The 20997-nt window shown below is 39.0% G+C and overlaps 1 protein-coding gene across 3 annotated transcripts; it reads right to left on the minus strand.

The window, feature by feature from the left end:
• Window positions 1–1854: 1854 nt before the first annotated feature.
• znf384a (zinc finger protein 384 a) lies at window positions 1855–17272 on the minus strand. Of its 3 annotated transcripts, none has more exons than XM_085345743.1 (11): window positions 17159–17272; window positions 14657–14724; window positions 13549–13870; window positions 11328–11450; window positions 10888–11045; window positions 10704–10780; window positions 10356–10580; window positions 8517–8684; window positions 7548–7626; window positions 6785–6943; window positions 1855–4983 (listed from the first exon to the last, which is right to left on the minus strand). In XM_085345743.1, exons 2-11 carry the CDS (start codon window positions 14717–14719, stop codon window positions 4588–4590), a joined length of 1770 nt encoding a protein of 589 aa, XP_085201869.1. In that variant the 5' UTR covers window positions 14720–14724; window positions 17159–17272; the 3' UTR covers window positions 1855–4587. The 3 variants fall into 3 exon arrangements, with proteins under 3 accessions (XP_085201869.1, XP_085201870.1, XP_085201871.1); XM_085345744.1 differs by lacking the exon at window positions 17159–17272 and adding an exon at window positions 15417–15794; XM_085345745.1 differs by lacking the exons at window positions 13549–13870; window positions 14657–14724; window positions 17159–17272 and adding an exon at window positions 11872–12185.
• Window positions 17273–20997: the final 3725 nt, after the last annotated feature.

Raw genomic sequence — 20997 nt, forward strand, 5'->3', positions numbered from 1 at the left:
AAAGGAGCTTGCAAAGAAAAGCGTCTGGACTTCTTTAAGTTCTTCTTCGTGTTACCCGAGTTGCAGTTGTATTTACCATTAAGCACACCAAGAACAACAACAGTCACTTGCATATCATGTGCCACATTTATTTTGACCAGACAGTAACAACGTGGTAAAGCCAGGTTTTATTAAGTAGCTGTTAAAATAACGTTGGCGTCTCCGATGAGACTTGGGTGTACTAGTAACCAATACAATGGAGACAAACTAGGGTGTTGCACGGTGATCCACACCTGCTTGGACATAACACTCATATAAAAGTGCCTGCTAATAATGAAAATCAATCACACGAAAACGTAATATTTACGTTTACAGTGAAAATCACACGATTTAGCGTTAACTCAACTCAGATAAACTTTTAATAGACCCCTATAACAGAGGTCCGACTTTAGTAACTTACCGAGTATGATGTGAGCCTAAACAAAGCCACTGTGTCCACAGTTTTTAGCATTTACATTAAAAAAAACTTAACTTGCGTAATTATCGAGTTAAACCAAGATAGAAAATCTTACTGGGACACGCTAATTTTTAAATCAGCTTCGATTAAATTACATAAAGACATCACCGACACTAAACCCGTTCGTATGATCGCTAACGTTGACGGCAGATACCCTTAGTACGAAAAGGAACTTCTACATTAAATTACAAAACTTTGCTCTTACGGTTTAAGTCGAGTTCCGCAACACAAACTGCAGATTAAAACACACACTTCACTGTAATATATGAAACAATTACCTTATAAACAATTTCCGTGTCCGCGGGATCTCCGTCCTCGACCGTTTAAATTTGAATTGAACTACCTTGGTGAGCGTCTTGCCGTGATTGGCCGAGATAGCCCGAACCCCGCCCCGTACGTGTGTATGCGTGTTTTGTCTTTCGGAGTTTTCTGCTTGGGCGGGATATACCCTGTTTGAATACTTGTCTCCAGTGCTAAAGGCCAAATTCTAACTGACTTATGATCAAACGAAACAATTAAAAAAAAAAGTCGTATAATTTTAGTATATACGAATCGCTTTCTTTTTCAAGTAGGATTAATTAAATATATATATAATTGTTATAATCAATTTTTTTTAGCTACATTGTTTAAAATAAACATCGTACGGTGGCCCGGAGGTGCAAAAGGCAACTGTTTGGGGGAAAAACGCGCATTGACTTATATTCTTATCATTTCTATTCCAAAGCTTAAAACACAGCTTAAAACGCCTGAAAGAAGTAGTGTAAAACATTAAATTACATGCTTTGATATGGTTTGCTATGTTTACAGAAATATAATCTGTTCTTTTTAATTGTTTTGATAAATAATTGTTATGACAGAAACCTTTGGACTGCTTCTGGTAAGACACACGTACACTCTATAAAAATCCATGTGCAGTTTGTATATGCTTTCCTAGCGAAAGCATTGTTTTTCTATAAATGGAGCTAAAAGAAACACATCACGTTGTAGGTCTTGGTGTAGACAGTCTTCTAAGCATGTGAATCCTTTTCATACCATTGCTAAGCCTTTGCAGCATAGTCCACTGCAATTTCCAAACCACGTGGGGATGGTAGAATCACAGATTCCCTGAACCTGAATCAAAAATTCACCTTCATTAGTTTTGAGAAAAATACCCCCTGATCTTTACCCTGGGTATCTAGGATACACTGACCACGTGGAGCTACATGCTGTAGCAAAAGAGCAGCCAAAACTTTCATTATAAATGTTCATTAATAATATGTACTGTTGATTTTAATAAAATACCAATAAAAAATGTAGTGCTTTCATCATAAACAGGTTTTGAACTTTATTCTCCATAAGGGAAGAAACAGTCTGTTCAGATGAGCAAGAGGTGTAACTGTGCATACAGTATGAAGAGTGTAGCATAAGAGGGCAGTTAACTGTATTATCAGGAGCATTGGTAATAACATTAACAAGAATATTGAGAATGGGTTATTTCTCATAAAAAGACACAATGAAATACAAGGAGTATACATGGAGACAATCAGCCGTCTGTATGGGCATCCTGAACATTTCTGATTGGTTAGAGACGGCGTGTGCGGTGTCCCAGGTCACCAAGGTCACAGCTTCTCATAATCATGCTTTAATTATTTGCAGATGTATCATGGATACGTTAGCTTTAAATATCATATGGTTACAGTATTAACATGGTTCTCTGAGTAATTGAGACCATTTTTTCCCATAAGTTCAGGAATCAATCCCCAACAGTAAACTTAGCACAACAACACCTGTACAGATGTGGAATTACATATTTTAGCCAAACTGCACCTCTGGGAAGCCTCAGTGGTCCCTGTTTATAATGTATTAGGGATCCACCAATATTGGTACATATTCACCATCAATGTCACTGGGATACTGATAAATATAAGATTTGGCTAATTATCTGTTGTGTTACAATTATATGACTGAGTAATTGGGAATGGGAATAATTTAGGAGACTTGAGAATGCCATTTTAGCTCATTGATAATTAAGTTTTTTTCATTTCCTTAGTACAAAACTTGTTACTTTAAAAATCTGTATAAATTCATCCACACTGTTGCCCCAATTTCCATTAGTCCAGGGAACAATACTCAAGTCCTGCCCTACAGTGAACCTATATAACAAAAGCATAAATGTGGAATTACAGATAGTTTTACCAAAGTGCTTCCCTTATGCCCAAAAATATTTTAAATGACTAATTAAAGTCCCTGCTAATTTTCTTCTTGCATTTCACTGATATTGGTACGATGTCTGCGCCGTTGCCTGCCATTGGGATTAAGTTATGAGGACAGACTTTAGAAAAGTATTTATATGATTTAAAAGGCAGAGCTTTAGAGTTCACTGACATCAAAAGGGAACAAATAGATACATCCTAATTCTTTGCCTAATTATCACACATGAGGTTTAGTTGACTCATCTCTGGTTACGTCCTAATTAAGATCAGTTTCACAGTCTGTAGATGGTGGCTGTGGTTGTGATAAAGGAAACAATTATTCTCCTGTCATTTCCTCACTTTGCTGAGCGTGACGATCTCACAGCCCGTCAGCTTTAAAGTTGACCTGGGACACTGCCAGTGATTTGGTACATGTTAATTTGATTTCCTTTAGTTTTCATAGATGCTTTACACAAGACATACTTCCCTTTTACAGATGAAAAAGTCTTTTCTATGTATTTTATGTACAGCATACTGCAATATCATAATGCCTCAGATTGATAATAATGTGGATAACATTTGCAATACAGTTATAATGGAAGTAGTAATAATATGTATGAAAAGTTCTTTAAAAAAAAAGAGATTAATAACAGTACCTGTCAGCCATTTTCATCACACAATCATTATTTTCCCAACAACCATCCTGACAATAACAAACTGGGCTGCCTTAGTCATTCGAGGACAGTAAACAGTTGAATAGCAACAAAAAAAAAGGAAAAAAAAGGGACCAAGACGTTCTGTTAGGACTTTTCTCTCTGTTCCATCACATTCATGCGCTCACGTTGCTTTCTGTTTGATCACACATTTCTCTGTTGGTAGAAAAATACATACATATGATATATAAAAAAAAGGTAAAGGATGAAAAACATAGGCGTGAAGTAAGTTTCATCAAGTGCTTTCGTTATGACCCCTCCCACCCCCGTTTTTCTCTCTTTCTGTCGTGGTTCCTGCTGTGGACTCCTTACATTTAGTGCATTCTCTGACCGATCGCGCTATCTTATTTAATACTTTGGGAAATGTTTCCTCGCTCCTCTGAGAGGAGGTGGGTGTAAATAAGGACATCATGATCTGTGAAATGTACACTTTTGAGATTCGGCTGCAGGCTTTAGCGAGACTTCCCAAACGCACGCTTCATTTTTCTTCCTGCTGCTCTTTCCTTTGTAGCTCCAATTCAGTGTTTCTGATGTAGTCTGTGACACCTGACTGTGCCTTTCAGATGCTGTTTAAACATTTCTGCACCGCTGCTTCAGATGCTCTCATGAATCTCTACAGTCTCCCATCATTCACTCCTTTTTTGTTTTGGCTTGAACTAATAAGTGATGAATGTTCAGATTAATGTGATCTGAATGTCTTCAACATTTACACTATTCTTTGGACCATAACTGCTCAAAGAATAGTGAAATTAGTTTTTTTAATTTTACAGATATTTTACACCTTTATCCTCCAAAGATCCCTCAGTCAGGACTGAGAGATACATGGCAAGTGGGCTCAGGAATCAAGAAGCACACTGTAAAATATCTGTGTAAGTAATTTATGGTTGTACTCAGCATCAAAGCTTCTTAAGTGGGTGAATTCAAATTTACTTCTATCCATGATTGTATTGCATTACCCGACTAACCGCTTTTAAAAAATAATCTCACTGAAAGCTACGGAAGTCTAAACTGAAAACACTAGTGTTTTTACACTTTCAAATTCAGTGATGTGTCAATAAAATAGAAGATCTGAATTATAGAAATTCACCCAATCAGCTGTTTTTCCCCTGATTTTAAGAAGGCTCTAATACTGAATACAGTTCAATTACTTGTACATATGGACCATTTTTACTCGACTAATCCCTCGAGCAGAGCAGGAAGACGCAGCCTATGAGTTCATGTGCTCCACCTGTATGGCTGATGTGGAGACGGTTAGGCAGAGGTCTTTGTGGGTCACTGGCAGGTCTGCCACAGTGACTGGTTTGTACTGGATCTCGCTGGCTGACACTGTCTTGTACTGGTGTAGATCAAATGGGCAGGGGACCACAGATTCTGTGGGTTGCTGTTGTGGCTGGTAGCTGCCTGGGGGTCCGGGGTTTGGGTTCTGGTTGTTGTTAGGGTTCGTCTGGTTTTGGAGCTGGCTCGCTCTGCCCGCACCTCTCCCTCGACCGCGGCCTCGGCCCCTGCCTGGTGTCAGACCCTGGGCCTGCTGAGCAGCTACTGTTGCTGCCACTGTTAATGGGTCGGGGTTGTGCTTCTTCATGTGTTTCATTAGATACGTCTCCTGGAGAACGGATGACAGAAGTAGAACACATGATGTCAGGAAAGAAAAACAGGAACAATGTGTTTTGATTTTTTTTAAACTATTAATATAGCTTTGTGGTTGTATGGCATCACTAACCAGCCATTTAACCCTCTCAAGGCAGGGGTTGCCGATTGGCAACAGTTAAAAACTAACAACCTCATTACCCCACATACATATTTTATGAGTTTTTTTTACTCAGAAGTACCACTGCAGGACTTGGTTGTGCATTAGCAACAAAAAGTTTAATTTGAGCCTGAGAGCGTTAATATTTATAGTGAATGATTTTTGAGTTAATGAGTTTTGCTGCTGGGCAGAAAAGTGCTGCAAAACATCTGGATGTGAAAGTGAAGCTAATCTTTTTTTAGCTTTTGGGTAAATAATTTAATCCACATTAGACATTTGTGCCATCTGAAGACTAAATGAACATTTGTGTTCAATCTGAAGAAATATCCTTCACACACTCCCAAAATATCTATGAACAACTAGGGCTGAGCCATATCATACCGTTCACGGTAATACCGGTATGATGTTGGGCAACTATAAGAAAATGAAATAGTGTCTTTGTTTACATACGCACATGGCGGCGACGGAGAATAAGAAGGGCGAAAGCGGATCGTTGAATGAAACGGATGAACCAGAATTGGTTTGTAAAAATGCTGCAACGTCAGTGGTGTGGAACTGGTTTAGCTTTCGTCCGTCAGATACACAACAAAGCACTATTTTTGGTAGAGCATGCTAGCGGGCCGTCGTTATTACCGTGTTTTTTGGAAAATACGGCACACTTAAAATCAATCCTTGGATTTTTGTGAAAATCGACAGAGCCCCTTATAATCCCGTGTGCCTTATGTATGAATTCTGGTTGTGTTTACTGACCTCGAAACGATTTTATATACACGGCGCTTGAAAATCTGTCAAATGTTTCAGTACGACTTTGCTAAGCTACGAAGCCGCACCGCTTGATGGATTGTCGGAGCATTACGGCTATCGTAGGCAGGAGCCTCGCGGAGTGATACGTGCTGTGCTTCAACATAATATTACGGTATTGTGTGTGTATAACCTCTTTTTAAGTTTTGTGGATATTATACATGGTTATGCTGAGGATATGTCGGCCAGTTTCCACTGGAAATGCCTTTTGGTTAAACTGTCAGCAAGGAATTTGCATTTGCACTGTTAAATTTTTATATAACTTTAATGCACATAAAAAACAGCTGCTTGTTTAAGTGAAAATACATTGATTTTTTTATTATTATTTTTTTGCACAAATAAAGTTGTGGACTTGTAAAGTATTTTGTCTAGTGTCAATTATATCGTCACTTATATCGTTATCGCAAATTTTCAAATGTATATCATGATAAATATTGTTGGTCATATCGCCCTGCTCTATGAACAACCCAAAGACACAATGCCTGTGCCCACTGATGATGTATGTGCATAATTATATAATTACTAGATACATTAACAGTACCAGCTGCTATACAGCATCTGGCTTAAACTGCACGAACAATGATTTTGGCAGAGAGGGATGATCAGTGCTTTGCAGTAATAATCATTATATTATTCTATTCTAAGACATGAGATCAGAACAAAAGGCTCATTAGAGCTCTACATATAATGCATGTCAGACAGACTCATGGATTGTAAACAATAGTGTATTAACAGTAAAGCATCTGCAAACCAGCAGTACAATTCCTGCCAACTCTCTCCTGTTACGTCTTCTCTGTTGCAGTACAACCAAATCTACACTTTCAGTAAACTGCATGTCAGATACCAGAAGTCTTACCGAGGTATAGGATCGGTTGCAGAGGCCACAGGAGAACAGCTTGGCGTGTTTCACGGTGTGTGTGGACAGGTGAACCTCTAGACTGGCAGCATCTGTGTAACCACGGTTACAGTTGTGGCACTTGTACGGCTTGTCTTTGTTATGCTGCCGACGGTGAGACTGTGATGGAAAAATAAATAAATAAAAGAGGCATGTAAAAACTAGTAATATGTAATTTAATCTTGACTACAATAGAAAAGGCAAGAAAATCACTCTTTTCAGACTAGAGTCCAGCTGATATATCAGGCAATATTTGCTAAAATATCAGCATCGGGATTAAAGCTGATAAATGAAAATGAAAAAGGAGACATTAGTAATTCATGACCTGTGACAATAAAACATAATTATTTTTAAACTTCACTGTCCCATTATCTCAGGAAAGCCTGATAATTAACTTCATATAACAATTGTTAGGGAGACCTGTTTGTGCTTTATATGTCTCTCAAAAAAATATTGGCCAACATGTTGAATTTTTAAATCTCTTTTTAATTATTAACAATGAAAAATGATCCAAAATAAAATTTCTGTGAAAAAAAAGGTAAGCATCAACATATCTACTACTCCATCACACTTGGTTGTACATTTTGTCTACAAAACCCAACCTGTGGAACCTGGATGAGTATGAGAACCACTGGCTTGCAAGTAAATATATGCTAGTAGCACTAGAGCCTTAGTAAAGTAATGATCATGTCAGTGGCAAAGAGAAAACCTGTAGATTCAGTACCTGGAGGTTGGACAACTGAGTGAAAGCTTTTTCACAGCCAGGATGATTACACTTGTACGGCCGGTCACCGGTGTGAATCCTGGGAAATCACAGTCAAAACAAAACAAAGGTGATGTCAAGTTTGACGTACTGACAAAGTTAAGATACTTCTAGATCAGCTCAGCCCCTCGCTTCCTCATGTTGCAGTTTCTCAAACTTCTACTTTCACTTCCTCGAGAAGGAAACGGCTTTGGTAAATTTGAATAGTGTGACCTTTGGTTGCTATTTGTGCACTTTAAAATCACATCCTTTTTTCAGCACATTTTATCATGAAGTGTCTTGATGCATGCTCAATCATCCAGGTAAGAAAATCCCAAAAAGTCGATTCTGTTCATGTGGACGTAGCGTTTTCAGTGGGAGGAATGTTTCGTCACTAATCCAAACAACAAAACGTTTCTCTTTTTTGGGATTTTATGATGAAGCAATAAGCTATGAAATAAAGTTTTATAACAGATAAACTAGGCTGCTAATACATGCCAGTGATCACACATCAACCACATTCTTCTGTCCTTTCAGGTGGTAGTGCCTAGCTTTGTAACAGCCTTTCGCCTTCCATTAGGTTGAGCTAATCTGTGGTTTGATTGTTTCTATCATCCGCTGAAAACTATTTTTTATGGGTCACTCACCCTTAACATTTGAATCTGGTTTACACCTCAGTGTATGTTTGTAGTAAAACATAAATATGGATTATTTTGAACTTTGAGGCATGCTGAGCTACTCCAGTAGCATCTAAGAGTTAAAATATGGAAGTGGGCAGAACAGATCCATCTTATAAAAGAAAAAAAGTACATGTCAGATTTGATAGATACTATAAACACACAATAACTCAAAAAGAAGGACACAAGCACAGTGACATAACTCTCCATGCACCTGCTCCCATACATGCACACATTCAAAACCCGCCCGGCCCAGCCCAGCTCGGCCCAGTACCGTGTGTGCTGCTGTAGGTGACTGAGCTGCCTGAATGTTTTCTGGCAGTAGGAGCAGGTGTAGGGCTTGGCCCCGGTGTGGATGCGGATGTGCTGGGACAGGTAGCTGGAGTTGGCAAACGACTTGGAGCAGTGGGGACACTTGTGGGGCTTGGCCTCAGTGTGGTTTCTAACACGGGAAACCGGGATTGGAGGGTTAAGGGGGTGGGAGGGAGAGAGAAACACAGAGAGAGAGAGAGAAACAGCGAGAGATTTTTAAGCTACAGCATGACCAAACTTCATAATGAGCCGAAGACCAAATCATGCATTTAAGCTAAAAGGATCTGATTGATCAAGTATTGATCACAGATTACTAAGTTTGACAGTGTGCTCTTTGTGCTGTGTCTGAGTTGTGAAAACACAGAACGAAACATACAGCAAGCACAGTCACGCTTTTCTCTTTCTCTCTCTCTCTCTCTCTCTCTCTCGCAGTCTCTCTCTCCTTTTGGTGTGCACTACTTTGAGTGAAGTGTGAGTGTAGTGTATCTATGAATGTCTGAGTCTGCTGCAGTCAAACCAAAATGTAAATTCAAGATGAGTGCCAGGCCAGCGGAGCACATCTTCCTCTTTAAAATTAATGGCCTGAAACCCACAGAGAAAACCCAGTGCATGGAAATGAGGGAAATGAAAGCATGAAGGTGAATGACAAGGTCAACATAAAATTAACACATTTATCAGAAAGGTGACAGCCTGGATGGGAGATAGATTTATCACTCATATTGTCACAATTAATGAAATATAGTAAAATGAAAACTAATTTTAGTGTCCGATTAGCGCCTTTACCACAGTAAAAAGGGGTGTAAAACATGCAGGTTAAAAACTGTATATCAGGATGTATTTTTTAGGCACAGCACATACAGTTAGTATGCAAAGTGTACTTAGACTTGTATCGTGCATTCTTAAAAAATGTTTTCGTTTTTATCTTGCTGAGAATGAAAGGAAAATGTTTTAATAAAGACATCTGAATAACAGAGACATCTAGAGAAGATGCTGAAACAAAACAAAAAGGGGATGCCTATTTTGGTGAAACCTGAGTGACAGACGGGTGTGTTGGTGAGAAAAGGCATTTAAATATAACTCAATCATCCTGTCTCACTTACTGCTGGAATACCGAGTATCTGAATCTCTACATATATAAGGAAACAAATGACATTAATCTGACTAAAGCCTGGGTTATACTCCAGTTCAGACACGGACAAATGGAGACCTGGTGCCTGGGTGCATTTGAACTTGTTTTTTCTCTTGTTTAAATCACTAGTAAATTACTTGCCAGGGAAAAAAATACTTTGACTGAATGCTGGGAGAATTAAGGAATTTCAGTAGTAGTATGCCATGTGATTGGCTGATTAAATATTTGTGTTAACAAGTGGTTGAACAGGTATATCTAATATAGGAATATGGATATGTTGCCCCCATACCTGATGAACCTCAGGTAGCCATTGTAACTTAATAAATATTGCAGCTGTAAGTGAGACTGTGTAGGAGTTGTATTTAATTACCTTTAGATACCGACTCAGGAAACTGACTTCCCATTCTCACAGTGGGTCCCAGTTTTTAGAAAAGAATGAATGGTCAAAGACAAGTACTTAAAAATAACAGGTTAAGAGGCATGAAATAATTTAAGTTTTGGGGACTTTCAAAGATGATACTTTGACTGTGCAGAAAGAGCTTTACACTGTCAGCACTCCCCAAAACAACCCAGACAAGTCCCAAGCTCACCACTCCTTCTTCCCTTTATCTATCACCACACAGATGTTCACATGCACACATTTTAACACACGCACACACTCAGGCCCAGTACCGTGTGTGCTGCTGTAGGTGACTGAGCTGCCTGAAAGTTTTCTGGCAGTACGTGCAGGTGTAGGGCTTGGCCCCGCTGTGTATACGAATGTGCTGGGACAGGTAGCTGGAGTTGGCAAACGACTTGGAGCAGTGGGGGCACTTGTGGGGCTTGGCCTCGGTGTGGGACTTGGCGTGGATCTGCATGTCTGACTTGCTGAAGAACGTCACTGCGCACATCCGACACCTTGGCAGGCAAGGAATGAGAGGAGAAGAGAAGAAAACAGTTATGATAAACAAAGCACAGAAAAAACTGCAAGTATCTAAAACATCATTAATATTTTCCTAAACTTAACGCACTTTATCCTACCTGTAAGATTTGGGTCCGTCTTTGTTAGTGTGATCATCCTCATCATTTGACAGATCATATGGGTCGCCACCGTGATGCTACAATACAATAATAAAAAAAGTACTTATGGTTGTAAAGGTAAAATGCCTCACAGTTGGTTTTATAAAAGGAAACAAGGAAAAAAGAAAGAACATAGAAAATTCACCTGTCCACCAGCAGCAAGGTGTGCCAGTATTAATGCATCACTTCCTGGAGGGAGGACCCCACCCACTCCAGCCACCCTGCTCATCACCTGTCTGCTTTTCCTGCCTCGTTTTGATGGTGCCGGCATGACAACAGCAGGAGCAATGTCATCCTTCTTATCTAAAAATGAGAGAAAATTAAGAAAGAAAGAAGGGAAAGGAAACAGGGAGTGTTGAGTGAAAACAGGGACAGTTTGGAAAAATTATGATGCACAGCTCAACACCAAACCTTACATAAGACAGATACACAGATGTGTTTGATTGTGTATGGATGTAACAGTGCATTTGGGTGGGAACAGGAATCAAGTGTCTAAAATAAAATGGTAAAAAGAAGCCCTAAGCCTCATCATTTTTTTTTACGTTGAAATTATTAAAATGATGGTGACCTGCACCTGTGTATTACCTGAATTTGAGGGGTGCACTGCTGACACTATCATGGTGGTGGCAGTGGGGTGTCCAGCTACAAAAGACTGCGTGGAGGCGGTGGGGACCAGTGTGCCCTGTGGGGTGGTGATCACTAACCCCGCTAAGAGGAAAAGAAAAACTGTGATCTGGCCATCCAGATCTCACTCTGTTAGGCTTTTATTCTAACTAACAGTTAATGGATGATGTAGTGATAAAAGAACTTTAATTTTCAACCTTGCAACTTGAAAGCCACACAATATCTTATAAAGGACAAAGCTACAGCACTAACACAAGACTTGCTAAGGTTTATACAAAAGATTTTAACGAATATTTTTATACAAGCTGTGCATAAAAAAGGGATAAAACTGCTAATATTAACACTAAGTACTACTACTAACACCTAAATGGAAACTGAAAAAGAACCCTGTTGAGATTGTGATTAGTAGCCACTGTAGATTAATATGTACAGTGTCATTCACTCCTATGCACATATCTTGTGACACCAACAAATATGGGTAGAGTTCAAAAACCAAAAACCTTACCTGGTTTAAATTTGGCTGAACTCCCATTTGAGATCATCTTTTATGGGATCTGCAGACAGCTTCCAACATGGCTGCTCTTTTTGTATTGCTCTCATTCTGATTATTTACACGGTATGCACTGTGTATAACCGCAGGAAATCAAACTGTGTCAGAAAGCAAACATCAGTTTCAAGCTGATCAAGGTACATGCTTGGTGATGAGACCTGGGTCCAAGCAGTCCACAGCTAACCGGTTTTTATACGAGTCCACAGTTCCAAGTATGTCTGATGAGGAGTGAGACCACGAGCAAGCCTGGTGTGTTTTTAAACATACGCACCATGATATCGTTCTCCAGGGTAAGACATGATGAGTGTCTCCACTGTGATGTGTCTGGCACACTTTTAAAGCATTTCAGAAACAACACATTTAGTATGCCTGCTGGGTTTTATTTTAAAAACTGACTAACTTTCAACTCTGTTCCTTTGTCTGTTACTTCCTGCCCTTCTCCTATGCTCTGTGCTGCTACATGTTGCTTCTGTAAATAAAAAAAGAACTGTTCGCTTTTTCTAGAGCAACTTCTGATGGAATTGCTACCATTGTCTCGAGTGGGTGTCAGGAAGCAGCCGTGCCTGCTGCACTCCCAGGATGAGTCTGTTAATGTGAAGTTCCAATATGACATCCTGAGGAGTCTGATGAAAAACATAAAAGTGCAAACAACATGATCTGTGGTGCGTGTCATCACGTCATCGCGTACTGTTTGATGGGGCCAGGTTTTGGGCCAGTATTGGGAATCTGAAGAACACCTGCATCCCAAACTTTTTTCAAATGACTGAGCATAACATAGCAGATTTTTGACCGTCTAGCTTCACCTGGGGACATTTACATGTTCTCACTGCCATTTCCTTTTTAAAAGAGGTGCTGTAGTTAATTTTAGCTTCATGTTTCTCACATTAAATGGTAAATGGCCTGTATTTGTATAGCGCTTTACTTAGTCCCTAAGGACCCCAAAGCGCTTTACACTACATTCAGTCATCCACCCATTCACACACACATTCACACACTGGTGATGGCAAGCTATATTGTAGCCACAGCAGCCCTGGGGCGCACTGACAGAGGCGAGGCTGCCGGACACAGGCGCCACCGGGCCCTCTGACCACCACCAGTAGGCAACAGGTGAATTGTCCTGCCCAAGGACACATTAGGACAGCATGATCTCATCTCATATGTTTCCCTTCAAAAACCATGGAGTTAGTAGCTTGTTTTTCTTCTAGTTTTTTTAATAATCACTTACAGACACCTTGAAGGTGCATTCATGCAGTCTTGTAGAATTATATTAAAATACTACCAGTTACTGCCATAAAGTAGGGAAAATATATATTTTAAAATTAAAATACATTTGGATGAGTTTTTCCTTTTTTTTTCCTTTTTTTTTTTTTAAATGGTCTTTTAAAAATTCTGTAACACTGAAGCACACATGCAAACAGACATAACAGGGATGCCACCAAGATCAAATAAACATCCAGAGGTGCACAAGAAGATGATCTTGAACAGGAGACTGGCCAAATTTAAATCAGGCAAGTTTTTTTAATAGACCTTTTCAGAGAATTTTTCTTTCACAATTTGCAAAATAAGAAAAAAGACAAACTGAAAAATCATCTACGACTCAGGTTGGTGAAAACATCAGAGCTGCTCACTCACCTGCAGTCATGATACCCGTGGAGGGAACAGGCACAACGGTGACGTTCTGGGAAGTGTGCGACTGGTGCAGGTGTGCCCCCACCGCACTCAGGGGTCCGCTGTTTCCACCACCACCCCCTCCTACATTGCCTCCGCCTCCTTCCTGTTTAGGGATCACACGTACCCCAGCCGCTCCATCCACTGAGCTGGGGATGGCGAGTACGGCCGTGGGGTAGTGGGGGGAGGAAGTGGAAGACGCAGAAGAGTGAGGAAAGGAGGGCGCGCTGGCCTTCTCTGGACCTAGTTGCTCCTTCGCCTTGTTCAGGAACATGGCGTTCTCAATCTAGACAGAAGTGGGGAGTGGAGAGAGGAAAGAAGGAAGGGTGTAGGAATTAGGGGGCAAAGGAGTGTGATACAGTAAGGGTGAAATGTTTCATGACGGTGGAAGGAAAAGGATATGAAAGGAAGGAAGAAAGGGAAGGAGAAAGGAGACTTGCCAGAGATGAAGAAGGCAGATTGAAAGAGGAAATAGGATGAGGGTATTTGGAAGAAGTTGAAAAAGAAATAAAAATACAAAAGACAGGAAGAAAGAGAAAGATGTGAAGAAGAGTCATATGTTTATGCGGGGAAAAAACAGGATGACCCAGAGATGACACAAGCAGAGCGGCGATAAACGTAGTGTGTGTCATGAAAGGAAAATGGAGAACAAATGAGACAGAAAATGAGAGGTTAACGACAGTAAAAACAGAAGGAATTAAAGAAGAATAAAGGAGGAAGGAATGGGAAGATTGGGGAGAGTGAAGGGTAGGAGTTAATGGGTTAGATAAGAGCAGACAGAGGAAGAGGAAGAAACAATGGAAGAGAAGAGAAAACGAAGGCATGGTGAGATGCAAAAAAAGCAAATGAAAACAGGAACAGAAGATTGAAAAGATGAGAGAGGAGAGGGACAGGAGTGATCATGTGAACCCATCAATAAGTCAAATAACTTCATCAACGTTGCCAGCATTATTTAGTGGTGTTAAAAACAACATGTTCAGGTTGTGATGTGCTTCTGGGTATTTTTTCCAACAGCACAGACCACTATACCATGTGTAATTCAAGACAATTCCAACAATAAGGTTGTGTCTACCTGTCCTTGTACAGTGGGGACGGGAGACCAAAAGTATGATGAGTTGAAATGGGAATCGTCCATTATTTCTGTAATTAAAAAGCAACACACTTAGAAAACACCTGTCCTGCTCCTCCTTTTTTCGTTCCTTTTCTTTTAAATGCGACCATGCATGGCTGTATTTCAGTCATCTTAGTCCAGTTCCTTTCTTTCTCCTCCGCACGCTGACACACCGAACACGTTGGTTTCAGGATCAGCATGCAGCACTAAGACTAAATTTAGTCCACTAAATCGAGCCACTTTTCTACACAGCTAACCTTTGTTTTTAGGGATACCAATCAAGATGTCTGTGACAAATCTGAGCAGTTTAAGCTTACTCTGTTGTGGCTATTTCTTGAAATAATTAAGATTTGTACAGAGGAGGATGTGAAAGGAATCAGGCAAAGATGGTCAATCCCAGAAGGGAACCAGTGGTTCCAAATGCTGTGTCAAAGCATACTGATGTACCCTCTCAGCCCAGTAAACATTATAACTGAAACTGCACAAAAACATAGTAATTGAGATTTAATTTTCTCTATTATTCCACATTAAATACCCTTGGTTTTACAAAAAAGAACTGACAGGCAAGACGATAACATTTAAGAGGAGATAACACTGATCTCTTTACTGTGTGGAATAAGTCAAACAAACTACCTAAAGAAACAAAAACTGTTATTAGAAATTACTTAAAAAACTGTCTGCAATTTGATGCGAGGAGATAAAAAAAATGCTAAAACTGTACCTGCAAACTAAAAATTCCCTTCCTGAAGAAACACCGCCCCCTGTTAAAGAGCTTGGGATCTCAACCATATCCAGTGGGAACATTTGTTTGAATGTATGGAAGTGCCTGGTAAGGCTATGGATCGCTGTTACATGCTTGCTGCAAAGCAACATACACATGCTCAAAAGCACAATTGTCACTGACCTCCTTCCAGATAACCTGTTTTCTGCAAACATAAATACAGGTCTTGAATTTGTCTTGCTTTTTACTTTTCTTTGACCACATAAAGTTTGAGAACCACTGGTGTAGAGGGCAGCAGAAGCAAGAATTAAGAAAACACTAATGATAATCAGTTTTTGAGAATTTAATGATTGTCTGTAACACAGCACATGCACTTGTTTACTACTCCCTAACACAGCATGAACAAATTGCACAATCTTAGAGTGCGTGTTTTATCAGCAGCATGTCAGTGAGGCTAGTTTTGCAACAAAATTGGATGTGGGTGCACCATTAGGTGAAAGTAACACCCTCTTCAAGAGTGCACACAGCTTCTTGACAGTTGAAAAAAACCCAAAATAAAAACCCACTGTCAATCTCATGAGTAATCAACCTGTAATCTTCCGTTTCCTGATTATGTCCCACTAACAGAGGCAAAGAAGGAAGTTTCATTGTTCTATGTTGGCATGCATTTGCACTTTATTTTAGCTTTCTGAAACATTTTGAGACCGTGAATGCCATGTATAATCCTGCTCACATACCATTAAAAGCATGCAAGTAATTACATGTTAGTAAAGCCCAACTGCCATTTAATAATTTATAACAACTGATATTCAGTAAGCCCCGCAAAGGAGTATGAGAGGCCCATAAAAGAAAATCACAATAACAATTGAGGTAACGCCATATTTCATGCAAAACATTTGCAATGCATTACTCATGAAATGTTTTGCATTGTTTTTCATGAGCCTCCTCTCCCCTCTGCAACTGCAAGGTCTATAAATAAATGAAAAGAAATGCTTTCAATGCAATTTAATCATTTTCCCTGATTCTGCAGCAAAGCATCAGATGCAAGGGGCCGTTATTAGTGCAGTACAAAGTCAATGTTTCAGTGTTCTGAGAGACATTTGTTTCTTCCCCCCCTCTCTTTTTCTTTTGGACGAGAGGGTGCAAGCTGCCTCCAAAAACTGTGGCATGGCTAGCGCCGAGCTAACGTTAGCTGTGCTTTATGAATTATTGCAAAAACAAATTTGCCACAAATCGTTTAAGTCAGGGTGCTTTTTTGGAACTGAGTCTGGACAGATGTGTTAAACTGCACCCAACCGGCTGACAAGAGCGTAATAACATATCTGGGTTATGCACAAACATGGCTAACGTTAGCTGAAAAACGCAACAAGACGAGAGGAGCTAGCTAACTTGCCTCCATTAATTTTCTCCTTTTGTTCGCTGGCTTGCTCTAGCTACAAGGAGGCCTGTATATTCAATATGCTTAACTAGCCCGCCGCTTAGTAAACACAAACATCCGTGCTCTCCCTACGCCTCCATTCCTCACTCCCTGCTCATCTCGCTGAGAGAAAATAAAAAAAGAGAAAAAAAAGTCTCGAATAAAAAAAAAAAAAACGAAGACAGGAAAAAAAAACGTCGACGCCGTTGCCTCTGTAGGAGACGCAGCTTCATGCAGACTTCCGGCGGTTGGGACGACGGTGCTCTCAGACACACTGAAAAAAACACTTAATTAACAACCGACTAATAAGTCCTGCGTTAATTACCGGTGAACTCGACTCCCCTTCAACCCCCCCGGAGCTTCCTCGGGTCGGGACAGTTGGAAAACTTTGTCCAAATCCGCCCCTCAAACCCCTCAGATATGCCTTTTTTTTCTTCGTTTTTTCCTTTTTTTTCCCTCCAGCTCTTCTCCGAGGAGTCAAGGCAGGCTGAGTTAAACAGCTTCCGGCCACACTCTTCAAAATAAAATCAAAGCGCGATTCTTTTAAAGTATATTTCTTTGTGTATTGCGTTTGATTAAAAGCGTAATAATCGATGTTAACACAATTAACTAAAACTAAACTAAAAGTAGGTGTAAAATATGACATTTTATGCACCGAAATAAAATGATTATTAATTATTTTTTTAATTAAAAAAACGAATTTAAAACAATAGTGTTTAATCACAAAACCAGCAAAAAAGTATATTTATAATTTTATCAAAAACAGCCTAATGAGGTTTTGGTGCTACATGACTTAGAGTCAATTGTCTTCAAAAATAGCTGTTTTGTATAAGAATATTTATTCAGAAACTTATCTTATGTATTTTTCATAATAATAATTAATACTAAACCACAAATAATACCGAAAACTAATAAAACCGAAGTAAAACCAAACTTACAAAAAACAAATACAATTTAAATCTAATCGACCGAAATCCGCTCTGAAAACTCAGTGAAACTTAAGCGACCTGAAAACAAACGCCATATAATCTAAAAAAGAAAAAAAGGGGTTCCGGTAGGAAAACCTTCTATACACAAGTCAAATAATATAAAACAAGAAAAACAAACTAATAATTGTGCAATAACTAACAGCCATTTACCCATATGTTTGCTCCGCTGAGAGTTTTGAATTAGACTTCCTGTACTGGTTTGGCGTTTTACCAGCTAACTTGACACACCTGCCAGCGTCTATGCAGTATCTTCCGGTGTATTAATTATCCAGTCAGTGAGGACGTCGTATCAGTTTCTATGTATATTTCATTTCTGAATTAGCTGAATGGTTTTCTCATTTTGTACAACAGCTCTCAGGTTATGCGGACATGTGAGGCTATTAAAAGGTAATGAATGCTTGTACTTATAATATCCACGTCACTATAATTATTATCGCCCATTTAGCTTGAACTATGTCCATCATATAAGATGGACCTAAGCTACTTTTGTCAGCATTTATAATGCAAGGAAAGAACTCTGTTTGTTGCAAGTTTAATTCCTGGTGCAACATCAGCAATTCATTCTTGGGAAAAGCACCATGTACCATGAGCATTTTATTGAAAGATCAATGACAATAAAATGATGATGAAAACGTTTATTGGGATCCCCTTATGCATGTGAAAATTGTTTATTATGCAGTGACAATTCAAGACCTCACAGATGGAAAAAAAAAATAAAAACTGAAAAAAAAAGAAGCTAAAATCAGATTATTTTAAACATCAGTTAGCCAGGACTACACAAAGATTAATGAGCACAACGGTTAGGGGTATAAGACTGTGGAATTCACTTCATTATAATTTAAAGAATTGTATAAATCTACAATGTTTTAAAAAGTGTTATATGTTTAAAACGATAACTCAGTATGAAGAATGCGAATGAATGTGATGTTGGTTTGGGATTCGACCGGAGAGAAATGTCAATATTAGTTTGTTCTTGATTTTTGGTGCCCATCGGTGATATAAGTTCGATGGTAGATAGGGGGCAGGGTTTAATAAGAATATTTTCTTCTTCCTGCTCCTTTTCACACATGGTTGTTGTGTTTTGTTGATAGAAGATGTGGTTGTTTTGTTTGATTTGTAGTACCAAGTGTGAAATAAATAAAAATGAAATGAAATGAAATGTGTAAACAGGTGAGTAAAGAAAGACAGCAGTGGAACATTTGATAGCTACAATAAATCTTTTTTCACAAACAGTAAAGATTTAAGTCGTTTCCCCTTTTGCATTTAAATGACAAGGATTTTGTGTATAGAAGAGCAGAACGACGTTTTCCTAAAGTACACGGAAGAAAAATAAAAAGCAAACATCCACTTTGGTCAAACATCACGAATGCAACACAACAGGGTCTGAAACATCACAGAAAACTAATAAACTGGATAAAATACATTTATAATGAATTAGTCAAGCTGTTAGTGGTGATGCAAACAGTGCTTTACACTGATACTGTATCAAATATAAATTGTATAAACACATACACATATATCCATATTTAGTGCTGATCCAGTAACGAAAGCACACTTCCATTTCTATAGCTGGGTAATCTCCTACTTTGGTAACTCCACAGTGAAGCTGCACACGCCTACTGTGTCCTGACTTCAAACATATGCATTTGCAATATTACTTTACAGTGTAAGAGTGACAGGTGTTGATGCATGCATAATAACAGTAGTACTCATATATGAAAGAAATAAAATGTACCCTCAGGACACTTACAGCACGTATGGTTGTGCTGTAATCAGGAGTGCAGAGAAGTCACAAACAGTGTTTAGAGCTGAAGACAAAACTGCTCAGTTAAAACAAAACCATATATCCATCTTCAGTGTTTAAATCCCTTCTGATGTATTAAAACATGTCCATAAAGATATTTTCCTAACTAGCCCCAGAGGGTAATGGTGAGGTAGAGGGATACAGTTTGATTGGGTGGTGACAAAAGGCAAATCAGGATACTTTACAGTTACTACCGTAATACTTTAGAGCTAGTATTACACCTTCAGTGGAATATAAAGCACAAACTACAGCAAGCAAACGTAAAGAAAAAATAAAGAACAGGACAGCAAACACCCCTGCCCTCACTTAACAATTGAAATATTTAGCTTCACATTACGCCAAAGCGTTATATACTAACAAATACTTAATGTTATGAATACACAGGGATATTCTCATTGCTACTATGAAAAGCAAAGCTGTATTTCACACATTTAAATTTAGTCTGACTGGCTACACCTTTATGAGAGCTGCTACATAACTGCTATCACTAGGAACCACTTTACTTAAGATTTGTAATACACATCATGTATTAGTGGACTGCAGGGTGGTACAGACTTAAGGCAGTTGAAGCTCCTGGTTGGGAAAAACAGAATCCCATTTTGTTTCCTGTAGCTGATCTAAAGCTAATATCTCCAAGCCGAGGCTCAACAGGAAAAAAAGAAGATTCACCGGCGCATCAGTTTACAAATAAAGAAATAAAGAATAATTAACTTAATTAACTTATTAAGTACCAAGGATCATAAAATATAAAACAGTAAGAAAAAGAAAAAGAAAGACAACACCTTTTAAAAACCCTATACATATTAACGCTGAAGTTTACAGATAATATCAGAAATATTCACCCTGAACCTTTATACACCAAATTTATTTCAGAAATACATGTAGAGAAAAGACTGATGGGTTAAAATGCATGTCAGTGAATATATATAATATGCAATATTAGTAGGATTAGTAAATGAAGGTTTTGGTTGCATGTTTTAGCACATGCTCATGCTAAGAAGCACTTAAGGTTTGGCAGCAAGGCAGTGCGGACACACACACACACACACACACACACACACACACACACACACACACACACACACACACACACACACACACAGAGTTGTGAAGGAATTATTAATGGTAAACAGGAACACAGACAAAAGTGTGACATATAAACACAGAAAGGGACAAAGACAAAGATCAGTCATGTAAAACTCAAAAAGTAAGAAAGCTCATCAAACCATCATAGAATACATGAAATATGATTATATTATCCTCTGCTTCTTGTTACCTGTGACCCTGAACTGCATAAGCAGAAGGTAATACAAGGATGGATGGAGGCTAAACGAACGCAGTACCGCTAAGCACAAAGTCATAACATGAAAT

The sequence above is a fragment of the Diplotaxodon limnothrissa genome, linkage group LG22 (genome assembly GCF_057381915.1).
Source record: "Diplotaxodon limnothrissa isolate DT_005_m linkage group LG22, D_limnothrissa_male_GT1.1, whole genome shotgun sequence".
Lineage (NCBI taxonomy): Eukaryota > Metazoa > Chordata > Actinopteri > Cichliformes > Cichlidae > Diplotaxodon > Diplotaxodon limnothrissa.

Coding starts and splice junctions, on each gene's coding strand:
- znf384a (XM_085345743.1), bottom strand. CDS start 14,719: ATGGACGATTCCCATTTCAACTCATCATACTTTTGGTCTCCCGTCCCC. Junction 13,871..14,656: donor TCCCCACTGTACAAGGACAG/GTAGACACAACC, acceptor ACTTCTGTCTAG/ATTGAGAACGCCATGTTCCT. Junction 10,581..10,703: donor GACGGACCCAAATCTTACAG/GTAGGATAAAGT, acceptor TTGCCTGCCAAG/GTGTCGGATGTGCGCAGTGA.